Source organism: Equus asinus, chromosome 8, assembly GCF_041296235.1.
Source record: "Equus asinus isolate D_3611 breed Donkey chromosome 8, EquAss-T2T_v2, whole genome shotgun sequence".
Taxonomy (NCBI): domain Eukaryota; kingdom Metazoa; phylum Chordata; class Mammalia; order Perissodactyla; family Equidae; genus Equus; species Equus asinus.
Window position 1 is genome coordinate 49,501,647 of NC_091797.1, and position 26,750 is coordinate 49,528,396.

The following is a 26,750-nucleotide window of genomic DNA, read 5'->3' on the forward strand; positions in this document are numbered from 1 at the left end:
ATATCTATATAAAAACATATATGGGGCTGGTCCATATAATAACTCTATGGGGCTGGTCTAGTGGCATAGTGGTTAAGTTTGCATGCTCCGCTTCGGCGGCTTGGGGTTCACGGGTTTGGATCTCAGGTGCGAACTCATACACTGCTTGTCAAGTCATGTTGTGGCGGCGTCCCACAGACAGAATAGAGGAAGACTGGCACACATATTAGTTCAGGGACAATCCTACTCAAACAAAAAAAGAGGAAGATTGGCAACAGTTGTTAGCTCAGGGTCACTCTTTCTCACTGGGGAAAAAAAAAAAAAAAAAAAGAGAAAGAAAATAACTCTAGGAGCATACACACAAAACCAGACACAGTGGTTGCCTCTGGAGAGGGGAAATGGGGTCTGTAAGGCAGGGTTAGGAGGGAGACTTTCTTTGAATACGGTATTAAGTGTATGTATTACCTATTCTATAATTAAAAGCCAACAACAAACTTGGCGCATTCTCCCACAGCCATGGTCATTACTACTGGAACATTCCAACTATGTAGTGACATGGACAGAGCACCAAACTGCGAAATAAAAGACTGGGTCTTACCTCTGTATTTGCTGTGGGATGATGGGAATGTGCTTTTTATAGTTATGGTATGCAGATCAAGAGAAAAATAAAATACACTTCATATATACAACACATTAAATACTGGCCCTTAATTCAGGGTCTTTCCCTGAAGGAGGAAAAAGACAAGTAGGATGTGATTCCTGTCCTAAAGACACTCACAGTGTAGCAGGATGGAATAGTTATGTCAATAATAATTACACAACAGAGCAAAATAATTACAATGCAATATTTCTTGCCATCTTGCCCTACCGCACCATTGGATTATAAGTATCTTATCCCAGCTATTATGCCTGTCCCCTGGGAAAAAAGTCACGTTTCTTAAATGGGACTGCATTTCAAGAGCATGACAAGTCAAATAACAAAGGTATATGCACATCATAGTGGTAGCATGAGAAAAATTCTCTGTGTGCATCAGAAAAGACACAAAGAAGGTGAAATTAAACTGGGTCTTGAAGGATGAATTCAACAGGACAAAGGAGCCTTTTCCCTATGGTTACCCGTAGAGATGGGATGGGGGAGGGAGGTGGGATTACATGAGCTCTCAGGGCTTTCCCAGCTCAACAGTTTAAGACTCTAAGGGAGAATGGATGAACCCAATGTTGAGTTTTCATATTACTGTCCCCATTGGATGGGAAGTAAGTACCAGGAGGTACCATGTTGAAGATCCCAAGAATTATACTCTCAAGCAGCAACAGAATGGAGGGTGAAAAGCAAGAACATTTAAGAAACTATGTAGAGAAATGCAAAAGTAAGTGGAATAGTAAGAAAATATGAGTAAAAAGAATGGATAGGGGAAGATAGTCAGCTTGTATTAAGAGACAAACTGAGGGGCTGGCCCCATGGCCAAGTGGTTAAGTTCGCGCACTCCGCTGCAGGCGGCCCAGTGTTTCGTTGGTTCGAATCCTGGGCGTGGACATGGCACTGCTCATCAAACCATGCTGAGGCAGCGTCCCACATGCCACAACTAGAAGGACCCACAACGAAGAATATACAACTATGTACCGGGGGGCTTTGGGGAGAAAAAGGAAAAAAATAAAATCTTTAAAAAGAGACAAACTGAAAAAATGATAGAAAGTAAGTGTGCCGTGGTGGGGGGTGGGAGAGGTAAACCAAAAAAATCTTAACTACATCAACTTAAAATTTTGTTTCAAATTAAATTAGAAAAAGAAAGTGTTGATAGGAAATTAAAGTAAGGAATAAAGACAAACAAGCAGCTTTAAAATTATCCCCATCCAAAAAAAAAAAAAACCCTAAATTGAATTAGAGAGCTTTCTGTTTTATGCATAGTAGCTGGATTATTATACTTTACAGCAATTAAAAATGGAATATTCTTCTTTCTTACCCATTTGTGCTCCATATAATGACAGAATTAAATTAAAGAGAACTTGAGTTTTTAAAACTCCTTTATTTTTATTTGACACGTGCATTTAAAATATCTCTGGAATTCTGAACAGCACCCAAAGGTAGAGTGTTGAATAATGCAAAATATTAACAATCATTGGAAGAAGCTGGTTAACTTATTTTCTTCTCAGATGCTAAAACTCTAACTTTCCAACTTCAAGAGAAGAGTGTTAATGTATACATTAAAAAAGGACCATCGATGCTAACTGTAATCACGTCAATCTTGCACAAAAACCCTAGAGAGAATGAATTATTGGCCCATGGAAAGAATTCTGGAAATCGTGCAAGGCACAATCTGTATTGAAGGCTGGTAATCATATGAGAGGGGCACACAGATTGGGGGCTTTCAGCCGCTGTTAATAATGTGCTGAGGAAGACACAGGCCAGGCCCGGGGAGCCCATTCCACGAACAGCATCAACCCACACTCCACCAATCACAGGACTCTCGACAGTCTTAATACTTGAGCAGCAGAGCTAAAGAAAAAAAGCAGAAACAGCTTCCCCATTTCTCTAGTGGATGCCTACCTTACTTGTTTTCAGCATCGCTGGCATTAATGTATCTCAGTACATCTCAATAAAAACAACTTCAACTACAAAGAAGTCATTAATTATATTTTATGGTAAAATGCATTGCTGGGAAACAAAGTGTACTTTTCAGGGGGGATATGAAAATTCTTCTTCCTTGAAAATAAGGTAAGGTACTTTTAAATTTAACTTCTCTTTGTGCCTTCCAAGCAATTTTCCAGACAGACTTCCCAGGTTAAAATGTCATAAGATTTTAGAGAACCTAAGGCAAACGAGTAAGTTGTTTTACCTTCTTAATTAAAATCATAAGTGTCTGAAAAACTATATCTGACACAGGTGTCAGCCTTTGATGGGGAGGCCAGGCATATCATACAAGGATGGGCTGAGGAACAGGAACAAACTTTCTCAGCTCCTTCATAGTAAATACAGGGGAAGTTTGAAAATAATTTTTTATGTCACTCTATTTTGGATGTTCTTTTCCTTTTCATCTTTCTATCTCAATTTGCCAAAGTGAAATATGTAATGTACATGCAACTTGGGTTTTCCAGATAAAAACAGGACACCCAGCTACGTATGAATTTTAGATGAACGAACAAATTTTTAGTATAAATATATTCCACATATTGCATGGGACATACTTACACTAAAAAAAATACTGTTTATCTGAAATTCAAATTGAACCAGGTGTTCCGTATTTTTATTTGCTCACACTGGCAACCCTAACATATCAAGTGCATAGTATGCTAGCCAAGTTTGCTGTCCCAGTGGGGATGGGAAAGGTTGGTAAATGGTAGCACATACTGAGACACAATGGTGAGACACAAAAAAGGGTTGGGGTGGGGTATGAGAATGGTGACGTATTTTAACTGGGTGCAAAGACTGGTGACAGAGGACACGCAGCAGAATGACTGGTGGAGCAGTGGCAGGCCAGCAGCCCGGGGGGTGGGACATTCATGTCCTCTGCAGCTCCTCTTCCCTCCTTTGCTTTGCTCATTTCTTCCTTATGGTAGTGAACTTCATATAGCCAGTATATAACCAGTGACAGCAGAAACTGAGATACCTTTAGGCTTGATAAGTAATTTGAAGATACAGTAACTGCCATATCTGTGTAGATCTTCTTTGGATTAATTTTTTATCAATACTTTTATACTGAATGTTAGCAGAGGATTTGATCATGAGTTTTGTTTTTTCCCTATTACTAATATCCTTGGGAGTGCTTAGGTAGGGAGGTGAAGGGGAGAGAATATGTTACTAAACAGGACATTCTTAACCAAGGAGTGGGGAAACTTTCCATCTTCTGCATCATGACCCTACCTGCCCACAAAAGGAAGTCACAAATGCTGGCTGGTGTCCTGATAAAGCAGACAGGACAACATTCTACCTGTTTCTAATCTGCCCTGCTGCCATTTTCCCATCTCCATGTATCATGACTTCAGTTGACTCTCTCCTTGACCTTTCTCAGTGCTTTAGGCTTGTAGGCTCTGGCTTACCTTACTCCTCTGGCTTGGACATCCCTTGCTGCGTTAATCCTAAGGAATTCCAATCGTTTGGCTGAAACCACTGTTGCCAATCTGCTGCACTCCCACCCCCACAGAGGGGCTCAGGGAGGACAGCAAAGTTGGACAGGGCTCTATTAGAAACAGAGTGCCCAACAGTGACTAACAGTCATCTGTCAGTCTCTCATGGAATTAGCCCTTATGTCCAGCTTAAATCAAGTCTCCTTTGGCCCAGGCTGACGCTGAACTAACCAGGTGGGGCAAGAGTAGAGGCAAGGGTAGCAGTTTTTAGGATAAGCTTGGCTGCTTTATTGTGTGCTTTATAGGAAGGTCATTCAATGGAATCCTCAAGGCTCTTCCCTTGTCCACTTCTGTCCTGTGTCTCCTTATTCCTTCTCACACATCTGTTTCTCTATAGATTTAGATTTAGATTCGAGGTTGTAGAGAGAGAGGCAGGGTAAGAAGGCCCACTTTGACTTTGAGCTTAAATTGTGTTTGTCAATCCCCCTTGTATCAGAGTGTCTTACACTGCGGATTGTCAGCTATTTGTGGCATAGGAGTGATGAGCATGGACTCCTGGGCTAGACTGCTCTATAACTTACTAGCTATGTGCCCTTGAGCAGTTACTTAATCTCTCTCCATGTCTCGGTTTCCTCATCTGTAAAATAAGAGATAATAAGTGTACTCATCTTACAGGATTCATATAAAGATTAAATGAATCATGAATGTACGTAAAGCTCTGAGAATAGTGCCAGTTACCTGACGTGCTTTAGTTGAATAATAATAATAATAATAACAATAATAATAATAATGGTCCATCAGATTCCATTCTCCTCGTCAATTCTCAGGGTAACTCCAGAGCAGAATTCTGGCATCTGGCATATATCCCTGGATATATCATTTTAACAACATTAAAATCTCCTCCATTTGCATACACTTCCATACCACCCATCTCTGCGCCTACAGCAACAAAATAAATTAAACTAACATAAAAAAATAATGTTTAATTTTTAGAACAATGCCATGTTAGAAGGAAAAGAGAAAAATACATAGGTACAATGTCGAGGTTAGGCTCAAGGACACATGACCTGCTACTCAACTTGAATGACAAGGTGAGGAGGGTTAAAAATGAGGAAAATGCTTTTGGGTGAGGTTGGCAGAGATCAGGAAGCAAAAGGGTAGATGGAGATATCTACTGTTGAAGCAGGAAACAGCTGAACTATGTCTGCATCTTCAGTAACAATTACATGCTCACTCTGAGAGGGAAGATATTTTAACAAATGAAAGCACAGATTTTACACCAAGAGATCTCTTTAACATGTCCTTTATTTTGATGCTGAGTTATTTGCCTTTAGAGTGGAGTTCACGGGGCCAATGAAATGGGTTTATTATTTACTGAAAGTGCTCACTTCCCTGTGTTTCAATGCCATAACCTGAGCGTGGTTTTAGTAGGACATGTCAATATAACAATAAGAGAACTCAATTAGACATTTATCCAATTGTTCCTGATATTTAGCAACATCTCTAAAATTACTTTTTAAACATTTTTCAGTCTTTGCCAAAGATGGGGAGTAGAGTTAAGTGCACAAATGGCTTTGGACAATCTGCTGCAGAGAACTGTTTTAAGCATGACATAAACATGCCAAATCAATAACTTGTTTCTTTATCTGCATGTGCCATGAAAATCTGGCTATCATAGAGTGCCGGATCCATTAAAAACTGAATTTGCTATTTCCAGACAGCAGATAGCTCAAAGCTCAACAGGGCCAGCAGGCAATAATCCAAATTTGCATCTCCCTCTCTAGAAGAACAACTGAAAGCACTCTGTTGCTACATTATGTTATTCAAAGCACAGGGGATAATGAAGACTTGGCAATACTGTGGCTGCCTCAGGATTGAGTCAAATGGCCATTAGTCTTCAAACATGAAGAGCTGGACAAAGTGACTTTTGTTATCTTAAATCACTAGGCAAATCTGACTACTGGAGAAATGTAAATCAACACATGATTTCTGAAATGAAACTTCCCCTTTTGCTTAAGATATGATATGCATATTTACGAAACTTGATGTCACAGAGACTACTAGTCTCTTGGGGAAGAAAGGACGGTAGTATAACCCAAGACTTTTTGCCCCTCAAAGACTTTTGAAATAGATCTTTGCTATATGCTTCTGTCCAAACGAAGCCACAGAGAATACTTTATATTTTTTATTATGTAATACTTCACTATATACTAGATATATGAATTCCCCAACACGTCTGTATTAACAGCAGGTCTTTAGATAGTCTTAGGAAGTGTGGATTATGGAAATACATATCAACATTTTTTTGCATATTTAAAACTGCAATAAAAATGCATTGTACTGATACATTACTTACAATTATTATACTCAAGTTATGCCTAAAGTAATCTTTAAGATAAAAATATAATAATTCTCAAAGACTTGAAGTTTTACTATATAAATAATTTGGGGGAATATTGCTTCTACCTTCTTCATCTTTTATGTTCACACACATTTTTTTGTCCTTTACCCATGTCCCAGCACATGTTCAATCCCTCTTTTACTACTTCTCTTTTATTAAACCACTCTCTATAATAATTCTTCATTTACCCAGCTTTATTAAGAACCAGCTGTTCCTAAGAGCTTTTAAGATAAATAAAATTTATTCTTAAAATATCAAAGTTTCTAAAAATAGATTATATATATCTCTGCTATTTTAAAAGAAAACATCTGTTTCTTGATGTATTTTAGGCCCAATTATTTTACCCTGGGACTACCACAATACACAGGGATTTTTGGGTATTTGGGTCCAAATTAAGCGGTCTCGGGCAGCTGTACTTTTAGAGTTCCTCTGTTACTGACTTAAGAGTTTTTATGGCCTTGTCTTTGCCTTCATTTAGTATGCTGCCGCTTCTTAATGAAGCTCTGACTTCTTGAAGCAATAACCACCCTCTTTTAAATGCTGCTAGGATTGGCTATGGGGTGGGAAACCAGGCATCTATGTTTGTTAGAACTGTTTAAAAAAAGCAGACTGTTTGTGGATGGGGGACTGAGGAGGTAATGAGGTGGCGAGAGACAATTAAATAATAATTCTGACAGTCTGGGCCCAGGCTGGCTGACTAGCAGGTTTTGCAGCTGTGTTTTAGGTAGCTGAGATTGCTGCTCAAAAGACCTCCAGCTGAGTAAAGCACTAATGTTCGTTTTCTACTGACTCAAAGGCTAACTTACTAAGCGTATTCATACGTGGTTGTTTTTTTTGACACATACGAATTTGTTTACAGTTCAACTAATATATGTGTATATATGCAGAAATATTATTAAAATAACACTAGTTACCAAAAGAAAAAGCTTACTTCAACCCCACAGGAGCTATATAATAATGTTTCTTCCCATGTGTGTCCATTGATTTATGTCTACAAATGTAGAAAATTATTAAAATAACAGTCACTTAAAAGAAAATGAGAAGCTCACTTCACATAATACAGAAACTATAACACTGACAACCTGTTGAAGGCTCGCTTTTAGTGGTCAGGTATATATTAATTAAAACAGATCAACTGAGTCTAGGAACTTACTCAACTTTGCAGATATTAAAAACCACTGAAGATCTAAACAGAATTTTGTAACTTTTTCTTTTCAAGCATTTTCATGTTTTATAGTAACTTTTTACATTAGTAGATTATAAACATCTGTGTTTAGCTAATAAACCTAGATTTCCCCCGAACACATAACTCTGATCAAATCTAACAAGAAAGAAAAGGGAGGAAAGATGAAATAAGAAAAAGAGAGACATCCTTTTTTATACTTTTATATAGACATCTCTTTATTTTCTTCAGGCCAAAGACAGAAAGCACATGTTAATTTACATAGCTTAGTAAACGCGTTCTAATTATAGCCTACTCTACTTACCCATGACTTACCCAAAGGAGAAATTCAACTCCAGGTTGGCTTTCTGTGACCTGGGAGGCCTCTGGCCTGTAACCTTTCCTGCTATGATGTGTTTTCAGAAATTACAAGCTAGCCTTATTATGTGTTTATTAGAATAACAAAGGAAAGAATATAATGCACAAAATACACTCAGATTACCTGCTGCTCTGGATTCCCTTTACCAATGTTCCCTTTTATCAAGACAGATAAATGGGAATTAGCTTTGGTCAAACCCTTCTGTATAAGTCTATAGGAACTCCTGAAAATGATTTAAAAAAAAAATGGACACAGAACCAGAGATAACAGTCCAAAATGAAATTCTTCCAGTCTCCAGCAAAATTTGTCTTAGAGTATAAAAAATAAATCAAGTATTTTCCTTAAGATTCATTCTGAGTGCACATTTTTTTCTAAGCTTTATTTGCTTTTTGCAACAGCATTTGAAAGAAAACCAACTGACCATTTACAACCTAAACAATGGCTTTAGAGTGTGATTAAGAAGTGCACCTGGCCTCACTGAAACAACACGTTTGTTTAACCTGGTGACTTCCCCGTGGCTGGGGTCAGGCAGGAGCAATCTTCGTTGGGGGGAGGAAAGGAGACCAACTGTAACTGACTCACTGAGAACAAAACGGGTGGACTAACTACCCTTTGTAATTACAACTGTTTTAACAGATTCTAGGAGGCAAGGCTATCATTTAAGTGGCCCACTATAATTTGGGATGAAGCCCCAGGAAATTATGCCAACTTTAGAACAGGAGTTTCATTTCTGAGTTTACTCAGCATAATGAACCCACTGAAATGCTGAGTCTTCCTTCTTTGGTATAAATTTACGTCAAGGGAAAAATTAGCAATAAAAGGAATCTAGCTGGAGAGGAAAAGATTACCACACCGTTCACTCTCAGGAGCAGATTATAGTTTTACTTTTTTCATCTTTTTTATTATGAAAAATTTCCATATAGAAAAAAATATACACAATGGAATGATGAACCCTTACAAACCCATCATTCAGTTTCAATAATCATCAACATATGGCCAATCTTATTTTACTGTACCCTACTCACTCCCCTTCTTGAATTCTTTTTTAAAGCAAACCCCAGACAGCCTATATTTTATTTTATATAAGCTTTTACTTATGATATATGTTCATACCTAACCTAACGATCACTCTAAAAATCTCATTGAGCATGAGATGTTGAAACCAACTTAAACCACATTTTAAAAAACATTTTACACTAAAACCGAGAAAAGTAATTTGTTGGAATATAATTGGGTAATTAAAATGACAAAGTAACTTGAATCACAACTCTCTATTATTTTATTTATAGGGAAAAAAGGAACATTCTAAGATTGAGGAAATAGTGCATGTTCCTCAATCCCAGTGATTCTAGTCTTTGTAGACACTGATGAACAAGAGACAAGGTTAAAAGTAACATGGTTAGACTTGCCTGGATGGAGCTTGGAAAATGGGAGGAGGCTACCAAGGGGCAAGTGCTGCCTAGAAGGAAACTTCTCCCTTTTCCTTACACATACAGAATAAAACAGAATGCCAACAGGCCTAGCCTTGGGAGCTTCAAATATCACTCATCAAGCAGTCCAGCTACTTATACAACAATTTATTACTGATCTTAAAGCAAAGATCAAAAGGAACTCCATCTAGCATTTATATTCAATTCCTTATTACCTGATGACTAATTTGTAGAGGAACGAAATCTTCACAAGGGAAGCCAAAATAATCTGAGGTGACTTTGATACAATGCCACAAAGGATAAGAAGAGGAAGCCAGTAGAGGCTGCAAATGGCTAAGTTCCAATAAGAATTCTAATAAAAGAATAATGGAATTTCTGTGAACTGTGAATTAAAAAGTGTTAGAAGTGGGGCTGGCCCCATGGCCGAGCGGTTGAGTTCGCGCGCTCCACTGCAGGCGGCCCAGTGTTTCGTTGGTTCGAATCCTGGGCGCGGACATGGCACTGGCTCATCAAACCACGCTGAGGCGGCGTCCCACATGCCACAACTAGAAGGACCCACAACGAAGAATATACAACTATGTACCGGGGGCTTTGGGGAGAAAAAGGAAAAAATAAAATCTTTAAAAAAAAAAAAAAAAGTGTTAGAAGTGGGCAAAATTTAGACAAGTCAGGCAAAAGCTTTGTTTGTCACAGCCTTTCTACTTCTTGTTGTTAAATATTAGCTTTAGCCACTGTTGCATTTATGTTAATTAAATCGCTTCATCTAAAAAAATGCAGCTTTCCCAACAGCAATCTGGCCTATCTCATTCCTTTTGCTGTTCTCTTACTTATCAGCCTGTACCTTCCGTCTGCATCGTCAGCTACTACTGGCTCTCTCCCTCTCAAACAAATTGCCATATTCTGCAGAGCGATTGATGGAACTTGAAAAATGTAACTTGAAACAATACAAGTTTTAGTATTGTATATTGCTATGGTCACATGGAACATAAACATCTCTTTTCCAAATTTTTGGTGCTTAAGTCAATTGGTCACTATAGAAACACTAGAAGCTATCCAAATTCTTTCAACTTCTATGAACAACTGGCACAGTTTTTTCCTCCTGAATCCAGACATCTCCGTATTCGCAACTGAGGAAAGTAGTTTTCACACTACTTATTTTGGCTAGTTAAAAAATCCCCACCACATGTCTCCTTGTAAATTCATAGATAAAGATTTAAGTTTATATTAGCATTTCAACTGTGCAAATTTTTTGTTTGCTTCTGAAGTCACCTCAAATTAACAGATTTACTGGAACCTTATGTGATACAGAAGTTTTGCACAAGTCTCAGAAATCTTGTAATATATTTCCCTACGAAGATGTGGAGTTGAGCATTTTCTTTAAAAACAGTTATATGTTCTGTTTTTTTTCAGAGTCCTTATCTTTTACAAATATATGGTGAAATACTTATAAGTGAAAAGATGTCTGGGAATTCTTCAAATACAGGGATTGGAAAGTGTGGGGTACAAAGGAAACAAGACTGGTCATAAAGTTGCGGGATGGATACGTAGGCGTCATGACACTCTTTGGTCTTCTATGTAGCAATACTCTTGGCAGTGAATATTTCAGATATAATGCTATGTACTCCTTTTTGTTAGGGTTTTTACTTAGAAAAATAACTTTCTCTCAGGAGCAATGGAGAACCAAGAGTTGGCAGTTAATATTTCAACTATCTTTACCAATTCAAAAGCCAAGTCCATCACTACAGTGTTTGGAAAGAAAAAACCAACCAAACAAAAAACACCCCAAAATCTGTCTTTTCACAGTCTTTGAGATTTCAATGACAATACATAACTGGATTTTAATGTGAATAAAATATAATTATTTTAGGTCAGAAATACAAATTTTCTGTTTTCTTTAAAAGAGATAAAAGAGTTGAAAAATTAAAATGGAAATATAAGCGTAATTGGTAAGTGTACTTCAAAATCACTATATACTGGTGAAATTTATGCTGTATGTTTAGAAAGACTTCTGCTACCCAGGACACCAATAACATGTTTCTCTTACCTTGTGATCATATGGATTGTAAGAATGAAATACTCGAGAAAGATCTTTTGTTCTTTGCTTTTTCTGTGGAAGAAAATGAAAACATTTGAGTTGACAGGTGGCAAAAATAAACATGCATATATATGTATATGCATATGTATGTATGTATGTATGTATGTATGGATCTATCTACATTAAGACATTGTTTGTCTAGAGATTCTTCCATGTACAAGGCAAGGGGCTACAATGGCAATCTGGGATACATGGATACAATTAGAAACCAAGCCACTTGACGGTTATGTGGGTTGCTGTCACAGACCAGGCAGGCAACCTCTTCCTAGAAGGTTTCATAGTTAAAACACAAATGATCATTAAAAACTCTAATTATAAACAAATAACTCAGAGACCAAAATGAAGAAAAAACAGTGAAAAGAAAGAAAACTCAAACATTTAGGATACTTTCAATTTCACTGTAATGTCAATTGCTGTCACTCTGAATTGGATACTAGCATGCATCCATTTAAACAATATACTGCCTCCAGGTTTCCTGGTCACAGCTTGGGTCTGCATGCTTGAGCCTATCTTTGTTCTGTCACTGCTATATGGCCCAGCCTTGCATGGTGTCTCACACACAGCAGGCACTCAATAAATATTTGCTAAATTAGTGAATAAATGAATCTACTTGAGTTAGGCATACAACTCTAAGTATCTGTAATGATGACATGTAAGCCTCACATACAGTTATGAAAAGAGAAGCTTCTTTTCACTTCTAATTACATACTCTCCTCAAGCTGGACCCAGGCACTACTGGAGTCCCCTCTCTACATCCTGCTCCTCCTCCTGTGTCTGTGACAACAAAGAAGTGTGGGGTTCTTTTACTATAGTTGACTACAAGAAGCAGCTTGTTTTCTCAGACACTGTGATCTGTCCGCTTGCCATAATCACCATAAATAATTTAGTATATGGTTCTAGATCTTCCATGCAGATGTCTTCACACACAATCGATTACTAACACTTTCAAAGAAAGGGGATCATTCTGTATACGCTGTTCCAAAATTTACTTTTTCCACTTCACAATTTATCTTTGCCAAACTTAAATGCTTGTATATCCAGATCTGTAATCCCTTACATGAAGTTCTGAAATCCAAAAGCTTCTGCAATCTAAACTTTTTTCTGCAATTCATTTTAATTTTTTAATATAATGATCATCTTGTACAAATCTCTTTGCAAGTTTGAGAGTACGAATTTTTTTAAAAGACAATTATGGAAGTTCAGTTGCAGGATCAAATAGTATGCATGTTTACTACCTTGATAGATACTGCCAAAGTACCCCCTCTCCCCAAACACTATGCCAATTTGCCCTCACCAAGAATGAATGAGAGAAGGAATTGTGGCTTACATTGGAATTTCTTGATTTCTCTTTTCCATTTAAAGGCTAGAACATTTCTAAATTTACAGAACACATAAAACACTTGTAAAACAGATTATTGAACATCTTTCCAGCTGTCGATTATAGAATTCATTTCTTGTACATCATAGAGTCAGCCCACTACCACCTCTTGAGACTTTTTAAAAATTTTTCCTTTTTCTCCCAAAGCCCCCCGGTACATAGTTGTGTATTTTTAGTAGGTTGTGGGTCCTTCTAGTTGTGGCACGTGGGTCGCTGCCTCAGCATGGCCTGACGAGCGGTGCCATGTCCGCACCTAGGATTTGAACTGGTGAAACCCTGGGCTGCTGAAGCACAACGCACAAACTTAACTACTCGGCCACAGGGCTGGCCCCTACCAGATCTTAAAATTCTGTCATGAGAGTGGCCTGTTTGTCTTTAACACCACTCCCATCTTGCTCCTGTTTTTACTCTGATGTTAGTTCAACTACCAGGTAAGTGAGCTTCTCCTATCTTCACTCGTGAATGAATCCTTGCCTGGTATCCATCTTTCCTAGGAAAGTATTTCCTCCCTTTAAAGTCTAGTGTCTGCATAAGCACATCTGTCATACCTCCCCAGTGTCAGAGATCTAAGCAGATCTCCCTGCCTGGGTTCTACGTGATCTTCTGCAGCCACGTGGCTAAGCAGTCAAATGTGATATTAATTAGGACCTTGTAATAGAGTCATCTGTATACACTCATAGTTTTCCCACAGACCAGTTTCCTTATTTCAGAACTGTCCTTGGAACCACAATTCCAGCTGGCAGTCCTTCAAATCACTTGGACTTGTTTCCACATTCTGACGTCCACGAAAAGTCATCCGTCCCAGCTGCTCACCTCAAATTCCCACCTCCTCTGTCCACCTCTAGGTGTGCTTCTGACCGTCTAAGTCTGAAAGAATAATTTAAACTTCTTTTTCCTGGAGAGCAGAGATGTATCTCTCACTGATTGGAAACAGCCCCTTGGCTGTATGAACCCTGGAACCGGTTCTGAACAGGTCATTTGCCCACCAAAGTTTTCATTAGCTTATAATTTTCTCTTGCCTTTCCATACACCCACTGAGTTGGTGTAACAGTTCTTGGCTTATACTTCAATCAGAAGAAAAATGACGGATACTAACATTTCCTTTGGTAGGAGACTTAATATAAAACATGGGGGAAATTTTCTCAGAAAGGAAATTGTGCTAAAGAAGATAAAAGAGGGAGCCTATCAGTATTCACCTTAGGAGGCATCCCAAGGCCTGTTCAGTCCCAGAAATGACTGAGCTACCAGCTTGAGTTGGCAGGTGGATACGGAATATTCAAAGGTAGTTTTGTGTGATCTTTTTATGTGGGTTTTGACTTTATATCTCTACTTTGTTAGCTAAAACCTGTATACACCTATGATTATAAGCTACTTCAAATTATTTTGGGAAGGAAGTGGGGTATAAATGATAAGTAAATAATACTATTCGGATTAGCCCCCAAAGAAGCCAGGGAGTAAGGAATTCCCTTTTTTTCTGACAACAAATTTATTATATACCTATACAGTGAAGTCTTGGCTTTGAATATTGAAAGTTACATGTATTAGTCCAGTTAACCGAAAACTACTGCTATTTTTCCTGTGAGGTCAGAGTCATATAGCCCAGTGGTGGATCTTCTGGGATCCAGAATAGAGACTGACAAATGATGGCCCATATGCCAATCCAGCCCACCGCCTGCTTTTGTAAACAAAGTTTTATTGAAACATAGTCACACTCATTCCTTTGTGTACTATCTGTGACTGCTTTCATGCTGAAACAGCAGAGTTGAGTGGTTACAACAGAGATTATATGGCCCATAAATCCTAAGCTATTTACCATCTGGCCATCCTTGATCTCAAACCTCTATCTTTGATCATGTCTACTTCTGGCAGTAGTCCCTTGACTCCAAACCAAGTGAACAACTACCTATGCAGCAAATTTCCTTGCTCCTTCTACTTGCTCAAAGAAGACAATTCCAAAACTAATCGTAACTTCTATCCTGACACATTAGGATGAACGTGACAGGCAAAATAACAATTAGTTGTCATTTTCAGCATATTACCTTCTGAGCATCTTCTGTTCAGACAGAGAATATACCAGTTGGTTTGCAGAACATGTTGAAATAGATATGGGGCTTTCAGAGCCTTTTGCATTCACATTATAACTGCTGATGATGGAAGCTCTGAGAAGAGATCCTTTAACTAAGTCCTGGCACTAAAGCCACGTAAGTTTCATGTACATGTCAGTAAAGCATAGCCATGATTGCTATTGAGCCAGTTTCTCATATGCAGACAATGTTAAGAGTAATACGCTAAAAAACTTGTCCAGCCTTGCTATCAGCAGTTTTAACTGAAACTAAAAGCTGAGCCAAAAATGGAATAATTAGGTATTTTCCTCTTGCCTCATAGTACATGTCTAAATTACCTCCCACTTTTTAGCCTGTTAAAACAAACATCTCAGTCATGCAACCACCTGTTAATTCTCCACGTGTTTAAAAAGTAAACATGTTAAACAAGTTGGGTGATGAACTTGTAACAAGGGTGGCCAAAGTACAGCAAGTACAGCAAACATCTCTCCCAGAATTGTACAAGGTTCCTTCAAGTCACCTTCAGCTTTAATCCCAAGGTACAGGCCACAGAGATGAGAAGCTATTAAAATGTAACTACACGCCTAGTCCTGTAGTCTGTGTGGGTTGCAGATGTGTTTAGAAGATGAGACAGTATTCAAATTTGGTAAAACTTCTAGATTTCTGAGGAGCTGAACATCTGCAAATCTCCAACTCAAAGTGTTACCTAAATTGCTTTTGTATTTCACTCTCCAAGGACAGAAAACACTGGTAATAAGCCCTTTTACATCCATGTTTAAACTTCTTTTCAGACAAAACCAATGGCCCCAATGGAGCATTTTTAATTGTTCAGGTTTCGAGACAATGTAATCATTTCAGATTTTATCAAATGTATGCAACAGAGTTCCTATCTGAAAGAGACTCCACATGTGATGAGAATCTGTATTTTGAAGGTGAGGTTATACAATCAATTAAATTGCAACAATATCGAGGCTGGACCAGTGGCAGAATAGTTAAATTCATGTGCTCCGCTTCAGTGGCCCGGGGTTTGCAGGTTTGCATCTTGGGTGCAGATCGAGCACTGCTCATCAAGCCATGCTATGGCAGCATCCCACACAAAATAGAGGAAGACTGGCACAGATGTTAGCTCAGGGCCAATCTTCCTCAGGAAAAAAAATTATAACAACATTCACCAGTTTAACTTCTTCTGGTTCCCTAATTCAGTGCTTTCTGTGTTCATTCTCTACTTATATATTAAAGCTTTCTCAAATAAAATAGTGTTATTATAAGGTAAAACTGTAATAACACTAGGGACTTCATTTCTACATACGGATTCTCAAAAAATGATAAAGCCTACAATCTTTCAGAGAGTTTGATATACTTTATATTATAATAAAATATAAATTTTCAGCAAGCCTTCATCATACTTTGTGGTAAGGGGCTCTTGCATTCAATGAGGGTTTGCATTTCAATGTATTAATTTCCAGTTTTTGGTTCCACATGTTAGGAGCTCGGAAGTCACCAATCCATCCTAACAACAAGTAACAAGTTGAACAGACTGAAAAATCAACAAATCTACTTGGATCCAGAAAAGAAGGCAGGACACAAGGAAAACTGCTGCCCCTAGAAGTGGAGAGACCAACAGGCGAATACATAGAGAATGCCGCTTCCTGGGGCGGAGACTCACAAGTGAAGTGCTGCAGGAAGCGGTGCTTGGGTAGGAAAACCTGAACTCTAATTGACAGATTCCCGGAGGCTCAGTACAGACAGCCCTGAGAGTTAAGAGCTCCAGGGGGATCCAGTCATAGGGAGGCCCCCACAATACTGTTAGATTTACCTCCAGGAGCTTGACCAGGGACCCATAGTAAATATTGGAGAAAAATCCCTTCAGGCTTCCAGCAGGGGGAGGGGAAAAGGAAGCACTGTGAAACACAGTGAGCTCTGTTCTTCTTAACAAGGCCTGCCCTCAGGGGAAACTAGTTAATTAAAGCCTAACCTGCTGGGATACTATCAGAGCCTAACTGACCTGAGGAAGGGAAATATCTAACTCCAGCCCAGCTAGCCATCCCGTCCCACCTAAGGGGGGGGGAAGAAAAACTGAGAAACACTTGTTAAGTCCACAGTTCAGACGCTCACTAAAGGATTGAGATCTAATCATAGAAATATAGAAGCTTCCCCTCTCCTCACACCTCACCACCACATTACTAAAGGCCTATTTATAGCAGTTCTTTTAAAGCAGCACATTATATCCAGCAATCGAGAAAAATTACAAGGTATATCAAAAGGCAAAAAACCCACTTTGAAGAGACAGAGCAAGCATCAGAACCAGACATGGCAGAGATGCTGGAATTAGCAGACTGGGAATTTCAAACAATTATGATTAACATGCTAAGGGCTCTAATGGATAAAGTAGACAGCATGCAAGAATAGATGGGAATGTAAGCAGAGAGATGGAAATCCTAAGAAAGAACCAAAAAGAAATGCTAGAGATCAAAAACACTGTAAAAGAAATGAAGACTGCCTTTGATCGGCTTATTAGTAGACTGGATATGGTTGAGGAAAGAATCTTTGAGCTAGAGGATATATCAATAGAATCCTTGAAAAAAAAAAGGAGAACAAAGACTGAAAAAAATAGAATAACCAAAGACTGTGAGAAAACTACAAAAGGTGTAACATATGTGTAATGGGAATACCAGAAGGAAAAGAGAGAGAGGAACAGAAGAAATATTTGAAACAATAATGACTGAGAATTTCCGCAAATTAATGCCAGACACGAAACCACAGATCCAGGAAGCTCTGACAACACCAAGCAGGACAAATGCCAAGAAAACTACACCTTGGCACATCATTTCAAATTACAGTAAGTCAATGATAAAGAAAAAATCCTGAAAGAACCTAGAGGAAAAAAATACCTTACCTTTAGAAAAATAATGATAAGAATTATACCTGACTTCTCAGAAACTATGAGGGCAAGAAAAGAGCGGAGTGAAATATTTAAACTGTTGAGAGAAAAAAATCCACCAACTTAAAATTCTATACCCTGTGAAATTATCCTTCAAAAATGAAGAAGAAATAAAGTCTTTGTCAGACAAACAAAAATTGAGGGAATTTATTGCCAGTAGACCTCCCTTGCAAGAAATGTTAAAAGAAGTTCTTTAGAGAAAAGGAAAATAATATAGGTCAGAAATTCAGATTGACATAAAGAAAGGAAGAGCAGCAAAGAAGGAATAAGTGAGGTAAAATAAAAACTTTTACTTCTTCATTCTTAATTGATCTTACAAATAGCTGCTCAAAATAGTAACAGCAATAATATATTTGAGGATGTATGCTTAGGTATATGTTAAATAAATGACAGCAATTATACAAGGGATGGGAGGAAGGAATTAGGATTATTTTGTTATTATAAAGAATTCACATGAAGTAGTATCGTGTTATGTGAAAGTGAGTTTTTCTACTTGGATTAGTGGTAAGTGTATATTGCAAACTCTAGGACAATCACTAAAGCAAGTTAAAAAAAAAAGTATAAATGATATGCTAAGAAAGGAGAGTTGCAATGCACTTACTTTTTCCTGCTCCCTTTCTGGCAGAGAGCCTAAGAAGTGGTTAACGGATCAACTGGCAATTGGCAGCAGAAAAGTAAGAATGAAATGATAAGGAGCCAAGACAACTCACCAATGGGACAAACAGGTTCTGAATAGCTGAGCTTTATGTCACGCAGGGGCACCTGAGACAACAGGCAATCATGGTGTGGTATGGACTGGGAGTTAGATTCTAAACAAAGCCCAAAAGAGAATGAAATCAAAATTCCAGGCAATAAGGCTAGGGATCAGGGACTGATCAGTTACTATAAACCAGGGACGGGTATTCAGTAGGGAAGTCAGAGAACCACATCTTGAGGCAAAAGGGCCGGAACAGCCAAGACGTGCAAGAGAAAAAAATGACTGAGTGTCAAAGGGGTCCTTAGTGAAGAACTAGTTGGGAAGTGGGAGAATCACAGTGAGGATGGGGCTTAGCAAGAAGCAATAAAACACACTGAAGTCAGGGATAAGAAATGAAGTAGCCAGGAAACCTTAAGAGGTAAGCAAAAGTGTTAACCACCAAGGATGTGGTCGGACACTAAGGTAGGTCTGATGTTTATCTTAGGATCTTCTATTTCACTTACTGCAGGGACAGGTTCCAACTGTCAGGGTGTGGGCAATGCTGGGCCTGTTAAATTCAGTCTGGAATGTGACAGTGTTTGGTTGAAGAGGGAAAGTATAACTTATAGAAGAGTTCAGTTTTTGATAAAAGCAGAAATCAAAGAACTGAGTCTATAGAGACCTTATGCCATTTATAAACTGTAAGAAAGTAGGTGGAGTCCAGGCACACAGAGACAAAGAGAAAAGGAGGTAGCTTTGGTGAATCAAAGAACAGCTCAATGATTAGAGTACATGATGGGAGAAATGTGACCAAGGACCAAATTTGCATTTCAGAAAAATCTTTAATGGTATTAAAGATGGAGTATGGGAGCCAGGCTAGAGGCTGAAGACGGACGGTGTGAGAGGGCGTTGCAATGGTTCAGAAAAAAATGACAACATCCCAATTTAAGCTGGCGGCAGGGAGAGTAGGTGGGTGGATTTGAGAAACTGCTAAGAGGCAGGATGGACAGCACTTGGTGACTGATTAGACAGGAATGCAGAGAGGGAAGAGCAGAGGAAAACTCCAGGATTTCTGGCTCAGATAATCAAGGGGAGAGAAGTGCCCCACACCAGTATCAGGAATCTGGACGAAGCGGGTTTAGGGGACTTGGGGTAGGGAAGGGAATTCCGTTTTGGACATAATATAGGTTGAGGTGGCTGGCTGTGACACATTTGGAGAAACAAGGAGAAGGAAATTAGATATTAAGATACATGGAATGGAAGAGAGATGTGAGTTATAGATTTGGGAGTCATAAGCCTACTGGTATAATTTAAAGCAGGAGACGGGATATGATCACATAGGGAGTATATGGAGAAAAGGAGGCAAGAAGGTGAGAGGAGAAGATTGAGGTTAAAATCCAAGCAAATAAGAGCTCTCTGACCTTGGGCCAGGTATCTGCTCTGCACTTCATATGTAAAAATGAGGGCGTTGGATTAGGTCAGTGGTTCTCACCCTTGGCTGCAGGTTAGAATCATTGGGGAGGCTTTAAAATATAACAGTGCTCCAGTCCTATCCACAGTGGCACTGATTTAATGGGCACCATGCCCATTATTTAAAAGCGCTTGGTTTTTCCAACGTGCGGCCAAAGTTGAGAACCACCAGCCAAGATGATGCCTAAAGTATCTTTCAACTGTTAACCTCTCTTTTAGATCAGTTCCCCACTATCTTTCAGCTATATGCCATCTGGGTTCTGAATTCTATAATTTTCATTCTTAATCCTCATATTATGTTTTCAGCTTTGCCTTACTTTCTGACCTCTTCCTTTACTTAAAAATGGACTCTACGCAGGAATCCCTCTGGGGCACACTGAGGCTTTGGCTGCAGAGAACAGACTGCTGTTACATATTTAGTTCTCTACTTGATGAGTGCTTCTGAAAAATAAATGGAAAGTTAATTTAATAAACTTGAACCTTTATTTTGTTATCAGTGTATAAAACATCAGAAGCTTAATTAAAAGCACTTGACATTATCAGCACTCAATCACAATCTCATTTTTATATTGTACGTATTTGGATGGCATCCCTAGGACGACAATAATCACTCAAGATCACTGACAAGAAGGAAAAATAGGTCCCTGGAATTTAAACAATGAACCTCAAAGTTTAGAAAGCAATTAAAAAAAATCAATGTTGGGAAATGTGTTTGGTGATCAAAAATACCCCAAAATGCGCAGGAAAACAAACTCTTCAAAATCTTATCTGCTTTTCCTTTATAAAGCACATACAATACTTTCGTGTTCTATGAGGAGTAATTCTACTGTGAGGACGGTAGAGAAAATAAAGAAAAATAAGGATGCTCTAACTCTATACATTTTTCCACTTCTTACTTTCTAGTAAGATCTGCAAGATAATTGAGATGACCAAAAACGCTGCTGACTCTGACTAGAGTCTTGAATTTCCTTCTCTCCCTCTAGTTAGAGGAAATTCAAGCAGAGTTATCAGGTTCTTTAGTTTCTCAAATCTCCACAGTGGGGGGCACAGTGTAAGCATTTCTTAGAGGACACTAAAACAGCAGACTTCTAAGAGTGGAAGTTAGAAAATAGATAAGTGAATTCATTCACCCTATAATGGTATTCAAATAAAATAACCAGGCAAACGTGGATATGTACTACTGATCCTAAAACACAGTAGGTAACCGTGGGAAAAACTTTTTTTCAGCCTTACGGTTTCTAAAATAGCCTAAGTGGAATTCGAGGCACAAAAATCAGCCTTTCAACTTCATAGTGGGGGTGGTACCATTTACCCTGGCAGGTCCTTAACTAGGCAACAAATGCTGTAAGAAAATGCAAAGAGAGAATTCTGCATTAATTCAGTGATTGCTGATAAAATAAAATGTAAGTAGCCATATCTTCTTATATCAAGCTCACTTTATTTTCTAAAGACAACATTTGTTTGCAAGGAAAGGTCATTCTTTGGGCGCAAAGGCACGGCTTGCACATAGGAAAAGAAGGTGACGTATTATGTTGTAGTAATGGGTGTTGCCCAGAGGAGTAGCTGTTGTTACAAGCAGCTAGAAAAGAAACAGCCTTTCAACATAAAACTAACCCCTGCAAAGTAAAAAGACAAAGTCAAAGGGTACTAAGTACTAGTACCACACAATGGTTCATTCAGAGTTCCTTTGTATGGCAACTTCTGGGTGCTCAAAAGTAGCACAAAGAGCATGAGTTGCTATAAACATCAATTCAATATCACTTATCTTCACTTTGCCCTTCTAATGGACCACAAAGGAGAGTTAACTTTACCTCTTATCTGGATTATTGTAGTAATTTTTTTTTCCTGGACTACCTGGGTCCAATTTTTACCCTCTAAATCAAGAGCTCACAAAAAATGGTCTGTGGGCCAAATACAGCTGGCCGTCTATTTTTGTAGAGCCTGTGATTTGTTTTTACATTTTCAAATGGCTGTGAAAACCCCAAAAGAACAAGAATATTGGTGACACGTGAAAATTATATGAAATTCAAATTTCCGTAAAGTTTTGTTGGAACACAGCCACACTCATTTGTGCACGTATTGTCTGTGGCTGCTTTTGTGCTACAATGGCAGAGTTGAATGGGTGCAACAGAGACTGTATGGCCCATAAAACCAAAAATATTTACTATCTGGCCCTTTACAGAAAGAATTTGCCAACTCCTGCTCTAAATCATTGGTGTGAACCCTGGCTGCATATTGGAATTGCCTGAAGATTTAAACAGTACTGATTGTCTGGGTCCTACTGCCAGAGATTCTGAATTGATCGATCTGGGGTGCAGCCTGGGATTTGGAATTTTAAAAATTTTTGCAGGAGATACTAATGTGAAGCTGGAGTTTAGAACTATTTCTTAACCAACTTCTGTACTGAGGCCAGAGTGAATTTTCTAATGCATGGTCATGGAATGCCACTCTCCTCTTAAAAATCTTCAAAGGCTCCCTACTGCTCAGAGAACCAAGTTTCAAGTATTGCCTTAGGGCTTTGCCTCATTTTCCCCACGAACACCAAAGACAATGTCTTGTTCCTGAAAGACTCTGCATTTTCTTGAGGCCACATGCCTTGAATGCTTGCCCTACCACTGCCATGTATTAAATTCATTCAGAAAAGCTCAGTTCAAAGATCACCTCTTTCGTGCTGGATCCCCCTAAACAGAAAGAATCTTTTCATTTATGTGCTTTCACAGATCTGTTTACTACTTTCACTGTTCATCAATGCCTCCTTGAGGGCAGAAACCATGTCTTGGTCATCTGGGTGGCATCTCTTCCCTCCACAACACTTAATTAAGGTGCCTTGCATATGGGAGCTGTTCAATAAATGCTGCCATTCCCTTAATCCCACAACATTTTGGCTTAATCTTCATTGAGGCTTCTAGTCCCTCAAGCTATCCACCCAGGTCACCTTTTCCCTCCAGGCTCTCAATTCAGGACACAACACTTAACTTCAGGAACCTCACCTTCCCCGTTCCTTTGTCCTTCATTCTCCCTACACACTCCCACTTCCCATCTTCTATTAATCCAGTCACTTGCCCCCTGAGCTATTCAGAGACCACCTGTGGACTGCAGCCATCTCAGCCCTCCTTGGTCATTCTACTGTGAGTAGAAGAGTAGAGCTGTTGTTCTGATTCCTCATAAAAGCCTCCCGACCAGTTTTTCTTTCTCTATGCTCACGCTCTATACCTAAAATACATCCTCCGAGCTCTACACTTAGTTATCAAGTGAATGACACATTGATTCATTTGTCGCACTTACTGCATGCCCATCATGCTTCAGGGACCATATTAAGCCCTGGTACAAAGCAAGCCAGATGAGGCCAATGAACTCAACAAAACTTACAAGCTAGTGGGGAGAAATAAACAACTACTATATTTAAGCAGCCACTAGGCACACGTTAAGTACTTAAATGTTTCCTGAATGAATTCCAAAAATTCTGGGTATTAACATTTGGTATTAATACTGCTCACCATGTTGCTGTGCCAATGAATGACCTGTTTATGACTCTTACACAGATTACTAAATCAAATGCAAATTTATTTTATGTTGGAATTATTTTTATAACTATAAATGGTACTTCAAGATGACAATCGTAAAAACTCCAGAATTTGAAACTTGTTTCCCATGGGATTCTGCTTTTGAGTCAATTTATAGTTTATGTACAAACTTTTCTTTTGACATCTCTACTCCCTCACAAAGCCTGCTTCTTTCTCTGACAAATTACAGACAGGATAGGGGAATGACAGCATCCAGTATCTTTTGCTGGGGAGAAAAATATTAGGAAAGAACAAAATCAACAGCTAGATGTCAGGGGTTATGCTTACCTTAAAATAAATAAGTAAATACAACAAACATTCAGAGTTCAGAATGTAGTGAGATACCTGACTCGCTGTCTGCACGTTACACACGAGGTTTTATGACACACCCAAACATCTAACAGCACAAGAATAAATATTATGTCCCCAGCAAGGTCCTCCTCCCTTCGATGAGTTTGAAGCTCAGCAGTTTGACAAAGAAAATAGATTTTAACCTAATTCCTGTTAAAGTTTCTTTCACACAATTTTAGTATTTCTAGACCAATTCACAGATACAAACATTACCCATGCATGAAGAAGCTTCACTGTTATTCCTAAAATTTAAAACATTCCTTTCACTTATGACAAGATAACTATTCTCAGTGATATTTTAGAAGAACGAGCAGCTGTAGGGTTAAAACTTTCAAAGTGCGTCCCTTCATCACAACACAGCAAATAGTGTGGGGCAACAAATTTCTATGTACCACACTGTTTTTATTTTTGTCTTCAAAGTTTTACTATGTTATAAATTATTTAAAATTAGAAGCCAGAGACAAGTAGTTTTATTTAACTATTTTCTACTTAATAATTATATCTGATACCTGTAAATTATTTTAGTAAGAAGAAACTATACAATGAAACAAAAAGCAAAGATAGGAAGTCATAGTAGAGATGTAACTATGAGACAGTACTATTTTGCAAGTGGATAAAACAAATGCAGTGTGGGTTTTTCTAATTAGTATCCTGGAGTTGTATGCATTTCTGCTTTGTCACTAAATATTTCCCTTCCTTTTACTTACAGAGAGATGGTAACGTGCCTTTACTAAATCTAACATTCAATAGGATGAGCTCGGGAGGCCAACACTGAAATACAGAGTTGTGCAGTCTGGATCTACACGAACTCGATTAACGCTCAGAGCCTCACACCGGCTTCCAGAGGCTAAGCCACATAGCATCCAAGGGGAAAAATGATGAAAAAAGAATGGGGAAAACTAAATTTCTCTGACCCGCAGATAAGCTGCTATACAGCTCTAAAAACTGATCAAAATCAATGCATCTGCTTCACGACCCCAAATAACCCCTTGGTGTCACCCCATTTGAAGAGAAGCTCGAAAATTGTTCTGTGCCAGTTATTGCTGCATCTCTAGATAAGCCCACAACTCGTTTTTATTATGATTTCACCATTGGGACCTGGAAGGTCAGACATGACAATGTAGGCTTGATAACTCTCCTACTTTCTACATCTAATTTAGCACCTACTGTAAAAAATCATTTCTATCAGCAATGCAACCATTACTGATATCTCTCTCTGCCCCATCATACCAATAATAAGAGTCTAAAATTCATTTCAGGGGTGGCTGGGCTTTTTGACCTAACTTCTCCTCAAGTTTTACGTCAAAAATAGACTTATTTTAGTCCCATATATCAAACATACACATTTTCTTTTTTATCTTTGGCCTTTATAATAAAGGAGTCTTTATTTGATAACCAGAAGAAAATTTAATATACAGCACAATCTTCCCCATTCTCTCATCCTCATGTCACTTCAGAAATCAGTTGATTCTTTTTTATGTTGTAGAGCAAGGTTGCTACACAGATAGCCAGTGGATGGAAATTTCTGAGGTTGGCTCTGAGCCAAGCAATACATCCAGCCACTGGCAGGAAGGGTATTGAGACACAGGTATGTCTGTGTGTGTTGGAAGGTTGAGGGAGAGATGGTGATTGAGAGCCCAGGAAATTAGAAAAAGGGCAAGGCAGGGGGAACATAAAGTAGCTGAGGTTTCCCCTGTGCCCATTCCAACACTTCAAACAACTCTAGTTATAGATAATTCATGTGATATAATAGCTTTCAGAGAAATTAACCCATGTTCACACAAATAGAAAGAAAAATGCCCAGAGAGCATAGGTTTCTGGACCAAATGACAAGCCTGACCATTTTAAGTAATGAGAAAATAGGCAGAACGTGATGCTTCAACTAAGTGCACCCCCACAGCCCTCCTCGGGGGCTGAGGTGCTGCAATCCCATCAGCCAGGGGAGCCTATGCCCATCACCTGGGCACATTCTCAGGCCTCAGAGTAGGCCTGTCCACTTTACTTCGGGAGACTGCCCTCACCTCCCTGACAGTCTCTCATCTCTTGCTTCTCCTTCCTTTCCTTCCCTTGTCAGAGAGGAAGAGCTAAGTAGTGAGAGGACTCTGCCACGTGCTTACTGTGTATATTGTATGCTTTCTACTTTTTCACTGGGAGAGGATCCCTGAGGTGCTAAAAAAAAAAAAAAAGGCCTGTAGGTTTAACATAATGCATGTTTAGGATGCAAAATGATAAGAGTATCTCAGAAAAAGCTCAATAAATTACCTATGATGATCGTAAAGGAGTTATGCTTAAAATAACTTTAATCAGTGTCAAAGTTCAAACTTTTTTTGACATATAGTATTTTATATTTTCAAAGTGCTCGCAACTATATTTTAATGATAAACATTCATCTAGTCACTCAAAGATGTACTGAATGCCTGCTCCATGCATGCTATCAGCAATTAACCCCCTTTCCTTTCCCCAGTGACTGGATCTGCTGGCTTCCTCTGTCACTAAGAGCCAATGGCCATAAACTTCTTTCCGTATTTTTTTATTTTGGAGCAATGTTGGAAGTTCTTTATCAATCTATTAATAGTAGACGAATGCTATATGTTCTCTTACTTCTTTTTCAGTGCCAGCATCTTCCTAGCTCTTTGTACTCACGTGCACCTAAACAAGTTTCTAGGCTGGAGAGTTTGCTTTGGTGTAGTCTTTTTTGTGTGTACGTGGTTTGGTTTTAGCAACTCTGTTAATCCTACACTCACTGAGGTGCTTGCTTATTTTTTCAACTGTTTTCCAAAAGCAGTTATACATGCATATG

The 26,750-nt window shown here is 38.7% G+C and overlaps 1 protein-coding gene across 14 annotated transcripts in view; it reads right to left on the bottom strand.

Annotated features, from left to right (window-relative positions):
* The window catches only part of CDKAL1 (CDK5 regulatory subunit associated protein 1 like 1), a 612,104-nt gene that overhangs the window by 108,712 nt on the left and 476,642 nt on the right, over positions 1–26,750 (bottom strand). For all 14 annotated transcript variants that reach the window (XM_070515582.1, XM_070515574.1, XM_070515583.1 and 11 more), the window contains one exon: positions 11,458–11,520. In XM_070515582.1, coding sequence (XP_070371683.1) covers positions 11,458–11,520 — 63 coding nt within the window. The remainder of the gene's footprint in view (positions 1–11,457; positions 11,521–26,750) is intronic.